We start from the raw sequence: 17,213 nt of genomic DNA on the forward strand, positions 1-17,213 counted from the left end.
GAGCTATCCAACATCTCTCAGAACGGTTTTATCTGCACTAAGCAGGAAATATGGAGCAAAAATGTTTCTCGTGTCTAAAGAGAAATGGCCGATTTTATTCCGGAAGAGGAAAATTAATAACCTAAATTTTGTTACAGAAGGAAAATGATTCTGGTATAAAAAGCCTGGGGGATCTTTTTTTTTTTTTTTTTTTCAGACCAAGCTCTGAAATAAGGCATAATTAATCTTAAAAGGTTAGTGAAACTGTCTGCAGGACACCAAACCAAAATAAACTGATACGATCTGTTTGTCTGGGCTTCCTGTTTTGTTTTGATAGTCCTAATCTTCAGTTGCGTTATCTTTAGTTTTCTTCCTGTCCCAGTTTCCCTGCTCTTTGTGATTTTGTATGACTTTCACCTGAGTCTTTGTTGGCCCCGCCCCTGATTGCTCTCACCTGTGTTCAACCTGCCTCCTGGTACCCTAAAACACCTGGTCTCACTCTGAGTCTCCCTGTCTGTGCAGCCGTGACAAACTGTCAGCCTGTTGGTCATCGGCTCTAAATTGCTTTTCCATCTTTCCACCACCCAGTAGAAAACATTTTTAAACTTCCTCGTGATTTCTCAAACTATAAGCTTTCTTTCGGATTCTTTCAACAAACTGATAAAAAAAAAAATGCTACTGAAAGCTTTTCTTGGTGGATCTTGCTTTGAAGAGAGTTAGAGAGGCATAGAACGACTTCCAGCTACCAAAAAAAAAAAGGCTTCATCTAGACTCCCTCAGCTTTTCTTTCCCTTTCCAAAGACTCTTTATCAAAATAGCTGCATGAGAGAAATTTTATATAAAGAAAAAATTTTTTAGAAATGTTCCTTCTGGTGCGCGAGCTCGCTCAGAATGAAGAGAAAAATGCCTCAAGCGGCCAGTCTTGGCTGGTGGATGGTTTCCATGATAATTATTAATGAAAATCAGCTCTAAGTCACGGCCGTGTCAATACCGGTATCATTTGACATCCAGCGGCGGGGAGCCGTCTCCTGTGATTATTCCCGTCGGTGACGCACTCTTCGGAAAAAAGCCGCGGTCCGCCCCGGGACACCGTGACCCCGCCATGTTGTGTTACAGCGATCAATGACCTCGTTACTGAATACTTACAATGCAGCTCATTAGTCAAACGGAATTCAATAGAATGGATTTCATAGAAGCGAGCAGCGTCCGCAGACCGCTTCATATCCTGCTGTGGTGGGTTTTTTGTTTTTTTGTTTTTTTTTTGTTTTTTTTTCTTTGTTTTTTTCAGAAGACGGTCACTCAAGACAGGTCTCGATTGTCGTCTCGACGCATCATCATCTCATCACGGCACACGGTCGGATCTCAAGTCGGCAATAACAACGAACTGCCAGGTGGTCACTGTTTGTGCGACTCGGCGCATTAAAAAAAAAATAAGCAAGGAGAACATGAATTAAACGACAGTTTTAATCCTCTGAATACTTTCTGCAACAATATTAGCAAAACAAAGCAAGCAAACAAAGAGACAAAGCGGAACCTCGAGGAATGTCATTATCGGCGAATTCATTACTTTCAAACTGTAACTGCCGCGCAGTTTCACATCTGCTGGGGAGGTGTCCACATGAAAAATTCCTGCTCAGATTATCACCCACTTGAGTCGACTAATTGCTTGCAGCTGAATGTTCTAATTGAGCCACAGCAGTCCTGAGGCTATTTTCATAAAATCATTGTGCTCATTAATATAATATGCCAGCCCAGACATAAAAACAAGTCGGGGGTGCCGACGGGATCTATCAGACGCGGTCAACTTCTGCACACTTCGGCAACACATCAGTTCGGGGAGGTTTTCAAAGAGAACACGAGCGCCGATGTGTTTGCTATTTATTGTATTAAGAGTTTTTTTTTTTTTTTTTTGGTTTGTTTGTTTTTGCGCCCTCCCTGCACACTTGACACAGATACTGTTTCGGCATATGCATCCTTCACCGACTGCGACCTCGCGCTAAGACATACCGCTCTGGAGCAGCGGGAAGCCCCTCGTATGGAAGGCGTCAGCTGGATCGGCCTCAGCGGGAGCCGCGGCAGAGACGTAACGAAGGAGACGAGCTCGCACCTCCTCGCAAAACAAACAAGCCGTTCTAAAAGCAGACGGATTTCTGTCTGCACGCCAGTCAGCTTCATTAACTTGCCACATTTAGTTTGTTCTGCAGAAGGGAAAACTGAAAACAATGACACAAATGACGGGACTGATGAGGGCCGTCTTCACGTGTCACTGCGTGGCACCGAGACCGCACGCTGTTTGTACAGAGACGCACAACGATCACTGTGGACTTTCAGACCTGCAGCTCATTTCCACATAAATAAGAACATAAACTTGCTCTGACAAGAACTGAAGGGGAGAAAAAAACTCAGGATATAACACTTTATGGTAATGCATGCAAGTCATCTTTCCTGCGTCAGTAGATTCCCTTTTGATTTTATCTCGGCACCCCGGCTGAGGTTTCTTTGTGTTTGTTTGGTTTTTTTTTTTTTTGCTTTTTTCCCCCCCCCCTCCCTTTAACTCACGCATCCGAGAGACTATTTTTTGTATCACACGCAGAGAAAAAGATCTGTCTTTGTTCTTGGAGAACGCAGCATTCTAGGCGCGCACATGAGGAATGAACCTGGAGTGCGTTTTTTTTTTTTTCTTTGACTGGGAGCTGCTGTCAGGTGGCTCCTGCTGGGTCAGTTCTCCTGCATCAGCCAAATGTTTTTGTTGTGTGTGTGTGTGCGTGTGTGTTTTTTTTGTTTTTTTTGGGGTACGACACACACAGAGCCTCTCCGAGCAGACAGTGTGAGTCAGCGATCTGACTTCATCAAACAGGACTTGACAATAAACCCCCTGAATACAAGGCCTCTGTCGCTTTATTTCATTATTTCATTATTTATTTGTTATTTCCCCAGGGCGGCTCGCCGAAGTTGCTGACAGTCTTCCGCCGTCCAATATCTCGCTCTCTCTCTCTCTCTCTCTCTCGCTCTCTCTCTCTCGACCCCCCTCGCACTCGCATGTCATTCCATCCTGTGCACTTTGGCTCAGTCGGCATCCCGGCGTGACAACTGGTCTCAAGTATAAGGTCTCATGCATGCCGTGTTACCGGAGGAACCCTGACCCACCCGTGTGTGTGTGTGTGTGTGTGTGTGTGTGTGTGTCTGCGCACTTCTGCGCACCTCCGCTGGTTTATTTTTCACAGTAAATCATCCCGGGTTTTTTTGCACATGAGTGATAGCCGCAGACACAGTGGTTTCACACTGTGGTGATCGATCAATCTCTAAAGAAAGCGCTCTGACCCTTAATGAGACCAACGGGACGCAGAAAAGTGCGTTTGCAAAAAGGGCCACACGTTGTTGTTAGAATAGAAATTGACCCCCCAAAATAATGTATTACTATTGAAAAATATTAAAAAATATAAAATATTACTTTAAAAAGTCTAGATTTGGCTGTAAGAATTGTGAAAGAGAGGTAATGTTGCCACCGTGCAATTTCATTTCTACACTCTCATCGTAACCTAAATATTGATTTTATATAAATGTTTTGGTAAAATTTCTCATATAAACTTCATGAGGAAAGTGCAAAGTAACACTGAGACGAAGAATGTATCTGAATAAAGTACATCTTTCTCAATCGCTTTTGCTTTATTTAATATTTCTTAGTGTCTTTTCATCTTTTGTAGCTTTTATTCAGTCCTACAACAATATCCACTAAACTTCGTAAGGAGCCATTTATGTGTCCTTATTCTCACTATATATTTTTTTATAACAGAATGATGTTGTGATTATAGTGGGGAAGTAATTTATATATATGTATATATATATATGTATATATATATTTATATATATATATATATATATATATATATATATATATATATATATATATATATATATATATATAAATATACATATATGTATAATTTTGAACATGTGTCTCTTTTTTCCCTCACCTTTGTGACATGATTTTGTAGGCATCTGGTAGATAGCAGTTGATATTCTCCATCTGGAAGGGGTCGGCGTCGCAGATCTTGTCATCTGTCCGGCCGTAGTTGGCACTTTCGATCATGATGACATCACTTCCTGGACAGCGCAGGTCGATGGGGTAGCCCTCGCAGGACAGCTCTCGCCGGACTAAGCCAAACGGCAGGGCGGCTCGACTGAACCCTGAGGGGAAGAACAGACACAGAGATCCATCAGCGCTAATCATAGAAGAGGCTCGCTGCTCTGTTTCAGATTTAAAGGCGAAGGACACATCGCATTAAAAAAAAAAAAATGAAATAAAATAAAACACAAAGGTCTCGTCTCTGTGCATCAGAAGCCACAAAGTGTTTAGCAACACGACTCATGCAGACCTGGCGAGTAAACGACTCGCCTGACGCACATCAGGGTGTGCACATTTCTCTTCTCAACCACAGCAGCGAGCTAATGGCACTAGTATGTCATCCCTCTGCCTAACTGGTGCTAAGGAAAATCAATAATTGTCATTAAAGTGTAGTTTGTCAGCCGAAATGTCTGGGGCTTTTTAACGTCTGAGAGGCACACACACACACACACACACACAAGCACACCCACACACACGCACACACACTCACACACACACGTGTGTGCGCCCACACACACACGCACACAAAAGGCTGACTAACCAGCAGACAGGGCAGCAAAAACAGGGAAGAAGACAGACAGAAATTATGGCCTATTGGAATTTATATTACATTGTGTTTTATTTGAGAAATCAATCGCTCTGTTTACACAGAGAGCGTATCACCAGCCACTTGTGGTTAATATAAGAAGCTCATTTGTCCTATAAAAAAAATCCAAACAAAACAACAAGCATCTGTACAATATCAGGGTAATTTAATCCACTTTGCTAACAGTTGAATGCCGGCATATCTGGGGGGAAAAAATTGTATGTGTGTGTGTATGGTGTGCGTGTGTGTATGGTGTGTTTATGAGAGTGGGTGCACGCGGAGGGGGCAGAGTAAAAAATCAATATTGTGGCTTTGTGCACTGCGAATGTGAACAATGCCAAAAGCCATACTTAAACTAAAAGTGAACCACATGCGAAGACGATGGCACTGCTGATGGAGGACGGAGATTGTTTTGAACAGCTTTCTGTAGCGACGACACGTCACACAGGAGATAAGGGGAGTGTGCGGCTTAAAGGAAGTGCCAGCTGCCTCCACCGGGGCTAAAGCACAAGTTGCAGCAGAATAACAACTGCGGCTCCGCGCTGCCGCGTCTTGGTTTGCTCCTGTGGAATGAAAAAATATATATTTATACAAGCTGACATGGAGCCATCAATGGTTTCACCAAGGACTCTTCGCAACGTATTCTATGTTTTTTCTTCTTCCTCCTCTATTACAAGAACCACTGAGATCATCCTCTTGAGTGAATAAATAGATTAGACTTCTCCTGGAGCAACAAGAGGAAACAATGCAACTGGCTAATATGCTGTGAGTCAAGCAGCTCTACAAAAGTTCTTTTTTTTTGTCCTAAAAATAAATATGCTCGTTGCTTTGGAATGGTTGGCGTGATGCAATAACTTCACAGGAAGAACAGATTGATTTTTCTTTTTTTCTTCTTTCCACTGCCGGAGAGGCCATGTGAGGACGTGAAACATCAGACATTCTACTGATGATAGTTTTGTCTTGAGACTGTGACACGATGAGCCAACCAGGAAACGGCCCGAGGGGCCTTGAATTCTAAGGGCGTTGGGTTCTAATGGCAGGGCTGCACATGATCCAACACGGTGGAACCCAGAGCCACGCAATGCAGCCCGGTAGGCAAACCATTTTAATTACAAATTCAGTTTAGTCACCAACCAAGATAAAACCTGCCAAGAAGCTAAAAGCTGTCTTGTAAATCCTTCTACAGTAGGAGACACTAGAAGGTAAACATTTGTTAGGATCTTATCAGCAATGCAGTCGTACGAAAGAAAACAGTCTGGCAAAATAATGACAAGCTCAGTAGTTTTTCAAGGTCTAAAGAAAAATGGGGAAAAATCATTTTGAAATAAAAAAATATATTAGAATCATAAATCACGCATGAGCGCCATGAAGTGGCTTTTCAAACGTCTTGCAGTTCATCGTGTAAATCTTGTCTGTACCTTGATGCACTGAGGGCTACTGCGAATGCACAAGACCCACCAAATTGGCTTAGCTGGTCTGGAAAGCCTGACTTCATCTTGCTCTATTGGACGCTTCATCAATTAACTACAAATACAATTATCTTTGTCTGATTAAAATGCTATGCTACGCGGGCAGGGGATTAGGATTCGGCGCTGCCTCCCTCATCAGGAAACACCGCAGTGGAATTTTCTTTTCTTTTTTTTGCATGTAAGATAAATGTCAGCTTGCGTTGGCTGATCCTCTGTTTGTACACCAATCAGGTAAAAGTACTACTCAGTAAACAAAGGATATGTCTTCAGAAGAGAGAGCAGCTGGCCCCTGTAACTTCCATAAGAGGTTTATTTGTTTTGAGACAATAGCATCGTTAGAGAGAGAGGATCTCACTTGCTCTTTTGGACTGAAAATCTTCTCATGTGACTGGCAAGAAAAAAGGATTATGCACTTTTTCTGTGTGTGTGTGTGCGTGTGTGTGTGCGTGCGTGTGTTCAGAGTGACTGCGCTCAAAATATATCTGAGATTGAGATCGGGAAGAAAAACCACTGAAGGGAAAAACACGTCAGAAACACCACTTGACAAGCGAGTTCTGGTCGACGCTGCGGCTCAATCATAGGAAGCAGCAGCACAATGTAGCGGCAATAAATGGATGTGAGTAAGGCATGAGCCGGACACACTGTACTAAAATCATGATTTGAAAAGAGCAGAAACATAATGTCCGCGCGTCTCTTTCGCAGCGTTGGAAGTGAGGGCCTCGTTGTCCCCGACCGCCATTTAAAAGAAAGTGAGAAGAAGAACTGAGACGGTTGTGTACTTTATGCCTCACAGAAGAAGAACATTTCATACCTCATCAATCTAGAGGTTCTACATTTAAAGCTCTTCATTACTTTTTCAAGGGAATCAACTGCATTTGAGTTGTCTTACTACAGAGGTCACAAAGAAAGAAAAAACAACAACACATGGATCGATTGGCCGGCAGTTGCGATGCATTACGTTGCACTGGCCTATTTTGTGTTTGCGGGTGAACTCGGGGAGGTTTTTTCTTTTTTTTTTTCTTATGGACCATTGAGTTTGATCTTCAAATCCAGGGCCAGAAAAGACACGCACACTCCAAGCACTTAAATCACTCTGCGGAGCCTTGGCGAGCTCCACTACTGGTTTTATAATTTTTGCACTGATTCTTTTTTTTGTATGCCTAAGTAGGAAAACTGAGTGCGGCGCAAACAGGGAAATAAATGCATGCTGGAAAGGTGCGGCAGGACTCGGTGGCTTTGCAATCACACCGGCAACATGGGCGAGTAGCAACCGTGAATTTTGCGGCTTGGATTTCTGAAAATCAAAGAAAATTGCAGCCCTTTAAAAGCGCACTTTATTTGTCGGCCGGGCCGCACGCACCGAATAAGTATAGCCGTAAACAACCTCAGAAAGCCTCTCTCCCCATTGATTAGGCCTGCAGGCTGAACTACTTTCTCACTCTGGTGTCAGATGGTATTTTTGGTCACCACATGGGGAGATGAGTGACAGACGAATCAATAAAGGGATACCCAATAGTCCTGCAAACAAATTTTAATGCAATAGATTAAAGCCCCTATTGGATTCAAGTCAGGAGCGATCTCTCGCATTAGCTCGTGCCTATTTCAGTCCCGCTTGCTTTTTGTCTGAGGAGGGATGTGATTTTTCTCGGAAAACGTCTCCTCTTGAAATGCAAATGTCTCTTCTTACGGTGGAATGTGCGTCTACGGCTACGCAGGAAGTAATAAAAGAAAAGAGACACGTTCAAGAGGGGAAAAAGGTAATTTATGCTGCTGTAGACAAATATCACAAAGATTCACTTGTCATTTGTATGTTAATCCTTTGATACTGTAAACAAAAAGGAGGGTTTGCATCAGCCCTTCAAAAGAAGATTTCTTTGCGTTTCGCTTTGTTTTGTTTGGTTTTTTTTTTTGCTGGTAATATCAAGACACTGACACAGCGGCTGAACTCTGATGAGGCCTGCGCCTTTCGATTACACAACTGATAATATGAACATGAATCAAATGCAAAACAGAAAAACGCACAAGCTGCCTCAGTTCTTAAACACACACACACACACACACACACATATGATTCCTCAATGAGCCATTAATAATAAACCTGATGTGCAATAAGTACTGAACAGCTGGATCCAAAAGTTTAGAGAAGGTTGAATTAAGTTCACTTGGTCAGCTTATTGTGCATTTTAGGTGCGTCCTGAAATTGGACTCTATACCCTGTCCTTTTTATACAACTTATTGTTAGCGGTGTATGTAGTACCACTGACAGGGGACTTTTTAAATCCAACCTTGCAAAATGTTTATCATATGCCACGTGGGATTTCAGTTTTTGTATTGTTATAACTATCTTGATTTTTATGAGAGTACTTGTGGGTCGCATTTGGGTTGCTGCAAAGGGCCACTACATAAAGAAATGTTGGCTGACTGCCAGGTGGTTTGGGTGACTGTGGCTAAATAGTTCAGAAACATAAAAAAAAAAACCCTGTTGCTCATAACTCTCACAACCTACAGTTTTCTTTGGAGGCCAGAGCCACTGAGACTCAGTGTAGACAGTGGAGCTTTACATTGTACCGTGAAACTAAACAGCGGAAGGCCACAAGCATCAAGGACAACATTATGCGGAAAGATAAATCCTGTGACCATAGCAACTCGGCAAAGCCGACGCATTACTAGCCGGATTCTTACTGTGGCCCCACTGACACCCTTTTTTTCCCCCGACACCTTTTGTTTTGTTTTGTTTTTTTAACTGCAACATCCTGGTCACCGACACCCACTAGTGAGAATAAAAGCTTTTTCAAATCACATCCACTGCCGTGTCAGGAAATGCTTTTTATAATGACTGCTGCCATTTCACAAAATCAATTCACTGCCCCCCTTTTACTTGCAAGCTTAAAAACACTTTACCATTTGAATTATCAATGTACAATCCACAGGTTAAAAAAATTGAGGCTTAAATCTCAGATAGGTGGCAATAAAGCCAATTATTTTTTTAAAGCTCATGTTGCCTATTCAACCTCTTGACATGTGCGTATTGTGCGCGTTGGGAACACACGCTGGTAATTGATTTTTATTGGTGGCCAAGACCTCTATTAGCATGGGTTATAACACTTTATTACACCTATGAGAAACCTCTATTCAAAGCCTCCCAGGCTGGCGTTTACTAGCCAGTAACCTTTGCGATTACATTGGGTCGGGACAGAACATGCCCAGGAAAAAAGTGTGAGGAAACCCCGTCCATACCCATTACACACTGTCTCACCGGAGCTGTAATGCTTTAATTCTTTATTTTTTTTCCCACAGATTAGCCCAATCAATTGGAAAGTGACCATCTGGTAGCATATGAGTGTCACTGAAGCAAGGGTAATGAACAAAATGTCTTCCAATTCCACCGGAATGAGGACTCATTAGGATATTCATCAGCCACTTTGGGACCTTATATCATGTGGTTACTATAGTGAGACCTCGGCATGGTCAAATCCACAGAGGCGTCCAGCCTTATATAATTTAAAAGAACATAGACGCATGAAAAAAACAGCTCCTGAAACCGCAACGAGGGAAAACAAATTGAGGTTTCTTTCAATTAAATGAAATTATTCCATTATTGCAGCAGGTTGATTGAACTATAAACGGGAGAGAAACTATTCCGCTCCCCCATTATGACTATGTCGCTTCCAGTGAAATGTTTTTTCATATTAAAATGAGGCTTTGCAACTAGAGTTACACATCCTTCCACAGTTGGTCCAGGGGCCAAAGCAGAGGCTGATCAAAAGGCCCATTCAAGCCACTCACGCCGCTGTCATTGTGGGCAGAGCACAAAAGAGGTCTCCAGATTATTTTGATGTGCAACCAGATAATTTTCTCTGTCGAGAGCCAATGAGAAGTGTGACGGGGACGCTCCTGACGCTTGTCTACTGCCGTTAACACGACCCTTTGATTCCCCGTGCTCTTCTGGTGAGAGCAAAACGAGAAAAAACACAGCTGCTTGTAAATGAGCTAGCATCACCGCTTGCTCCGCCATTATTCCGCGCTCCTGGGGCCGACAAGGTTGCTCGCTGGGTGGATTTTCGGGGTGAAAGAAGAGTACGTCCTACAGTATTAGTTGTGAGCGACAGGAAACGCAGCTTGAGTCCCTCCAGGTTTCGCCACGCCACCTCTGACCCTTGCGCTTTCAATGGCGCGAGCTAAAGAAGCGCGAGGGAGAAGAGACCCTTAAGTCGTGGCTCTTCCCACAGCGCCGGTTCCGTAATCCAGAGATCTCCTTTACAAAACCGTGTGTCCACATGGGGGACGACAGAAAAGAAAATATTGCAAACATATCCTGTGGACAGCGGGGTGTGAACTGACTTTGTGAGCCCATTGTAAGAAGATGCAATATCAGATTTCTATTGAGTTTAAAGACGCTCACTCACACCAGCCACGATTCATTTTCTTAGAAAGTCTTGAAAGTTTGGTTATAAGACTAGGACGACTGAGAACCTTCAGGCTGGTAAAGTCCAGTTTTTTGGGGGAACATATGGGCACAAGAGTAAATTATATTCCACTGAAAAATGTAGGTCGCTTCAAATGAATCTAATTCAAAAAGCAGTCTACAATGCACAGCCTATATAAACACCTGAGTAACAAGTTGCTGAGAACGATAAGCGAGTTTCCTAGTCCACTGTTTGTCTTTTCTTCTCCTTCAGCAATTATTGATGCAGCACCACCACAGGCGGGGAGGAGAAATTGTTTTTCAAAAGGTTTGGTTTGTTTGACAGAACACAGTGTGATAGCAAACACCGACGAGCTGAATGTTGTGACCCTGTGTGAACCGAGTCTCCAATTGTACCAAGTCTATTATTAGGCAATTGTTTTTTTTTTCAGTTTCACATTATATCCCAGTCATCTTTAGTATTGCATTTTTTTTTTTTGGTTAATCATGATTCTAATCATAACATTGCTGGCCTACAGTCATCTGGAGAGTTGAGTTCTTTATTTTTCCTTCATCATACAGATCAGGAAGTGTCAGACTGAGCAAACTGAATTATGGAGAAAAAACACACACACATACACCACACACACACACACACACACACACACACACACACACACACACACACACACACACACGTAGACATAAAAAAAAAAATCAACAGCGAGGAAAAGGGGAAAATGTGAGGCAATTTCCTGCCATTTTATGTGCCGTTAAAATTTGCAGAATAGCTTCTAATGTCGGGCCTTTTGAAATCTTCATGTGTCGAGGGGAGGAAGACAGTAACAGGCGCGCAGATATCGGGAGCAGAGGAGGCAAAGAGCAGCAGGGAAATGAGCATTGCCGCCTCATTTGTATTCCCCACCATCCAGTTCACTCCAGTTCATTTACATCTGCGCTACTTCCATAGCAACGGCAGGGGGGCTATCAGGAGCATCTTTGATATAGGTACATGACTCTGAAGCAGATCTTGTGATTTGTCGCTGAATAGGCCTCACGGAGGGAAAAAAAATGAGAAAAAAGCCCCTCACTCCCAGACTTCCGCCTCCCCCTTCTGCTGTTACAGTGGCTTCCTTCAGGCAGAAATTTACCCAGTCAGAGACTATTTTTTTCTTCTTTCCTCCGTGCTGCTCATTCAGAAACTAGCAAGTGAGGATGCATAAGCCCGTGCTGAAAACGCTATCGCTGCACTGTTCACCGCCTGATGAATTCATACTGGCGAGACATTCGCAGCAAGAAGGAAAAAAAAAAAATAGTCGTTTAACCGAGAAAGATTATTTTTTTTCAAGAAGAAATTTAAACCGTGGAAGCGGGCAGACGGAATGAAAATTCACTCCACCAGCATGACAACACAGCCTCATCAAACTCCAAGTACACTTGTATGTAAATCAACCTTAAGGCCTAATTAAGCTCTATGGGGCTCATCAAGGTCATAAATCCCCTTTTTTCATAATGCATTATTGACTTCACATCATCTGCACACGTCGGCTCACTGCACACGCACAAGCACACAATGTCATCTCACTGTCTAATATCGGATAGCCCTGGGGCCAGGCGGTGCGCGTGGGTATGAGTGTGTTTGCGGCTGTGTGTGTGCGAGTGTGCGTGTGAGTGAGAGAGAGAGAGAGAGAGCGGGAGAAGGGGTGTTCTTTTTAGGTCACAAAAAAGCAAGGACATCTTCTGGTAATGAAATGGCTACGATGAGCACGAAACCGTGAATTTTGCCACGTGGCCCTCAGAGAGATGTGTACCCGGGCTATGAATCACAGATTTTTTTTTTTTGTTTATTTATTTATTTTTGGTGGGATTGTGTAATTCAATTGCATGAAGTTCAATCTGGCAAAGATTTAAAGAATTAAAAAAAAAAACCTTCAACTAAAAATGTCAGGGATGGTAGGATTCATGGTTTGGTCTTTCAGTGAGTTTGGTCCCCGGATTTTCACTGAATGCAAAGCGAGTGACTGGGATTACAAAGAACCCATTTGGTTTGATTAGCAGCGAATTGATTCTCTTACTCACTGGTCCCTGCTGAGAGTCATGCTGCCTTTTAGCAGCTGCAACTGGAAGCCCGTTTGTCCCTCTTACTCAGCCTCCACGCGACGAACTTGTGAACCGTCCACACTGAAAATGTGATAACGACTGGCTGTGTTTTTTTTTTTTTTAACTTTCTTTCTTGTCTTGTCAGTGGTTTCCCACTTTCATATCCTATCAATTTGTCTTTACCAAGGATTGCGCGGGAAAGAAAATAAATAAAACAAAATTCAGACACACTGGGTGGCCTGCACTTCCTTTCCCGCTCCAATGAAGCGTTTGATGCCCCTCGATTCAATAAGGAACCATTTCCCAATGGGTCACCAGTGACGGCGCGCACAAATGAGAAGAGTCCGTCTTCTTGGTTCACATTCCCAAAGTGCACTTCCACCAGCAGGCCGCGGCAGTGGTTCCTCTTCCCCGCGACTGGGCTCTCATGTGTATGCATTTGTGCCACATTATTCAGCGAGTGCTTCCACTGACCCCCACCTGGCATTTAAATTCCCCGAACCAACTGGGTAGTCATGCCCCGATGACACGACTGCTGCTCCGGCTGAATTCTTTATGCATCTCTTACTCAGGCTAAACCGCAGACTTGACGTCTTCTCGGTTAGGCGGACTGTTATGTGACACTATGCTAATTTGCTACATGTGCACAGGCCTCGCAGGCTTTTGTCTCCCCGCGGCACTCACTCAAGGTTATGTACATATGCTGCACACTTAGGGAGCCTTTATCTGATGAATGAAACACAAAGGAAACAATGCCATTTTTTCTTCTCCCCCCACAAATGAATGTTTGCAATCAACGGACTATTATCTGTAGATTGTAGGCAGTTCCAAGGATTTTGTTTCCTAACCCCTCAGAAGCAAGCTGGTAGTGCAAAAAAAGGAAGAATTTTCCTTTTGCATGTTTAAATCATTATAATCCAGATGCTGAGAATCATGATAACGTCAACTATTTTTCTCCCTTCATCTGAGGGAATTGATTTTGACTGAGATTGATAGTGGTTTAAAAAAAAAAAAAAAGGTTCCCTTCAACACTGTTTTTTTTTCCCCTTTAATAAACTTTGGGATTTGGATTAACCTCATTTGAATCAAGTGGACAGACTAAGCCTCCTTACTGACATTGTCACTTGTCCCATCTGTTTCCTACCCACACATGTCACACCCCAAGCTCTTTGAAGTTTTTTTTTTTATTATTATCTAAGGATTCTCACTTGAATATCATGCGTATCAGCCTTCATAATTCCAGTAAAATAATTTGCGCCTTTGTGTCGGGGGTATGAATGTGCCGCGCAAAGTACAAGAACAAGATCATCCAAAAACCAAGATTCATCAGTCTGGCTGAATAACAAAAAGACTGCCGCGTTCTATTTAATATTGATCTGTGGGCTTTTCCACCGTTGGAAATCTGTCTGATGACTTTTTTTTTTTCTCTAAGCCAATCACTTACTTTAGAGAGGCTTAGGAGTGGAAGCCCAAGCCCTGACATACGGACGCACTTAGGGGTCATTATGTGCCAAAAGGTCAAAAGCTAAGACACACATGGAGATCAGCCAGTGCACAAATGGTCTCAACTAGGCCATAAACTAGAACTTGAAGCCAACCTTATTTTCAATGCAGTGTGCGAAGCAAGCGCAGCGGGCTGAATTAGCTTTGCATCTGATCAGCACAATGTAGCTGATTTTTCGGATGTTTCCTTTTGTCCCGAAGCTTTAAGCTAAGATGAGGATAAAAGGAGAGCGAAAAATACTAAATATACACCAGTGAAACTTGGAGAGTTAACAAGCTTTACAAATGGGCTCTCACTGTTCTTTCAAAGGGCTCTGGTTTGAAAGCCTTCATATTTATGGGCGTAGTTTCACCACCCCTCGTTTATGGGAGCCTCTTCAGGATTTATAGCTGCTCTAAATCAGGACTGAAAGCATGAGGACAAATAGGATCCCACTAAGGGCAAGCAGGAGTGCCTTGCATCTGACTCCTGAGAGTGAGCTGTAAAATCATAAGACTTTGGATTATCATCTCCACCCAGAATCTGTCATTACATGTCCTGCAATCACTTTCCATTACGTAAAATCCAAAAGCATAACCTTGTGCAACCCGCCCCCTCGCAATTATGTCGCAATGAAAATGCTAATATGTTCCCAACATTGTTTAAATGGGGTATTTTGCCCATTGTGGAGTGGGAGTCTTAGTCAGTTTTCAGAAATGCATTTGTGCCGTTCCTCACTTTGACGCGTTGATCCTCCTCTTGTTGCTTCAACCAGGTGGTGTAAAGCAACCAAATTGCACAAAGTTCGAAAAACATGTAATCCGGGTGTACGGGGGGGAAATCCGCCCGGCGTGCTCATTCATGAGAGCCGGCAGCGGGATCCTATTCACAGACGAAACTCCGACCTATATGAATAACGAGAGAACACTGCAGCGCTCGCTCCACGAGATCTGAGCGCCGCAATTTAATCACCTTGAAATTCCCCCCCACCCAGTAACAAACAGAGAAGCGAGCAGCGTTTGCCCTTTGACCAGCCGAGCTGATTCATGCCTGGCATGAGGCATACGTGCCGGTAGCCTATTTGAAATGCCATCTACGCTGAATAATCAAATGCTCTCCTTATCCGCCCCTCCCAGACATCACTTCATCAGCAACACGCGCACTCGTGAGATCTACAGTGTAGCCCTTGATGTCCACCGCATGGGCTCTGAAACACACACACACACACACATACACGACACTCGACAACTAAAGAGTCTGGCCTGAACACAAGCCTTTTGATCGGCATACTTCCTGCTCCTTCGCAATTCTGCCGCTGCAATGTGTCTTTTTTTCCCCCTCTCTCTCTCGCTCTCTCTTTCTGTATCACGCAACAATATATGCGCAGACTGGAGAGAACTTTTAAACCGAAGGCATATCCCTGACAAATGGAAGGCTGCTTCAAGATGATGCCCACATGCTGCGAGTCACATCTGCCCCGGCGCCACATCACACACTACAACCCAGAAAAAGCTCCAAACAAAAAGTGTTCCATGAATAATGGGTCTTTGGTTCTAGACCACTGCACTGGCGATTGATAAGTCATGTTTGTTATTGTCTGCGTTTGGGACGGAGAGGGGGAGTCTTGGCGCTTTGTCTGAATGCGTTTTGTGTGTTTTTTTTGTTTTTTGTTTTTTTTTGTGATATGCCAGTTAGAAACCCACATGTTTGTACCTGGGGAAAGAAAAAAAAAGTTGGATCGAGACAAAGCGTGACAGCGAAATCTGATTCAGATAAGCACATGTAGGTGGATGACTAATCTGGGGCTCCTGGAATCCCACCCAGAGTGGTTCCTCGTGGGACCCGTGTGCATTGCCCATTATCCACAAAGATCGGCAGCGAGAATGACCAGAGAAGGTGTGGGTTTCACACCAACTCCAAGGCTCTGTCACGCTGAACCACTCTCCTAGACAAGTCTGAAACCCAATTAAGGACCACGTTGGAGGTAGAGCACCATGTCAAGAAACAAAGTCCATTGTTATGTTGGAGAGGTCTTGCAAAATCTGTGAATTCATTAAGCCAACGCACTACAACCTCGCTGGAAAAAATATATATCTTACAATGGAAAAAAATAACTATGTGCGGTCCAGAAGCCTTCAAATGAAGTGAAATTTTGGTTTCTGGCTATTCAGCCTGATAAAATGGCATTTGTTTTGCCCTCTGCTAAAAACAGCACGTGTGGAGGAGTAACTGGAGTTGAAACAGGGTATTGTGTTTCCCGAGCACTGCAACACTGTCACGGTCCACATCACCCCATGAGTTATGGGCAGTGACAGCCCACCACAAACTAATGATGCTTTCCAAGGTTATCTGTGCATAAATAACCATTAAGGAGAACGCTGATTTAGCAACACAAACCCACAGACGCCTATCAAAGGCCACCGGGATCATGGTTTTGAAAGAAAAAAGTGAAGCGAGGCAATTAGATCGAGTTTTTCTTTTTGGGGTGGAAGGGGTTCTTTTAGGTCAGTGGAACATCTTTCAGCTGTTTCGTGGCTGCGCGGAGAGGAGGGTCCGCGTTTGGCGTGGACGCGAGATGGCAGGATGTCGAGGGCTCTGCAATGTTCCTGCATGACAAACAGCAACCTGGAGCCAGCAGTGACAAAGCCCTAAGCCAGAAAATCCCTCCTTCCTTTGCTGAAAATCCTAATGAGGATTTGAAGTGCCCGGCAGGGAGGAGACCCGGGGGCTGTGGTTACACCTTGCCACTGCTTGCTCTCCCAGTCATTGTCTCCTTATCTCCTCATTGGCCAAGCCTGGCTGGCGATGAAAGAGACATGACAGCATGGTGGGCCTACGTACACAGGCCCCATGCCTGCATGGCTCCATGGGAAGCCAGATTCCACAGTCTGCCACAAACAACTGGGGTGACATCAAGACTGAGGAAGAAAGACAAAACCAACAGAAGTTGTTGACAAAAGATCCAGGAGATAATGGGAAAGGGGAGACCCCTTCATCCCTGTTTTACTATCGAAAACAAAGTCAAATTGCAACGAAAGTAGGAAAAAAAATGTAGCTTAATAAGA

General features: G+C 43.6%; 1 protein-coding gene across 14 annotated transcripts in view; it reads right to left on the bottom strand.

Annotated features, from left to right (window-relative positions):
• The window catches only part of adgrl2a (adhesion G protein-coupled receptor L2a), a 92,487-nt gene that overhangs the window by 50,334 nt on the left and 24,940 nt on the right, over positions 1 to 17,213 (bottom strand). For all 14 annotated transcript variants that reach the window (XM_076022634.1, XM_076022635.1, XM_076022636.1 and 11 more), the window contains exon 3: positions 3,954 to 4,167. In XM_076022634.1, the coding sequence (XP_075878749.1) occupies positions 3,954 to 4,167 (214 nt within the window). The remainder of the gene's footprint in view (positions 1 to 3,953; positions 4,168 to 17,213) is intronic.

Source organism: Nelusetta ayraudi, unplaced genomic scaffold (genome assembly GCF_046127955.1).
Source record: "Nelusetta ayraudi isolate G7.1 ecotype Tasmania unplaced genomic scaffold, CSIRO-AGI_Nayr_v1 ptg000013l, whole genome shotgun sequence".
Lineage (NCBI taxonomy): Eukaryota > Metazoa > Chordata > Actinopteri > Tetraodontiformes > Monacanthidae > Nelusetta > Nelusetta ayraudi.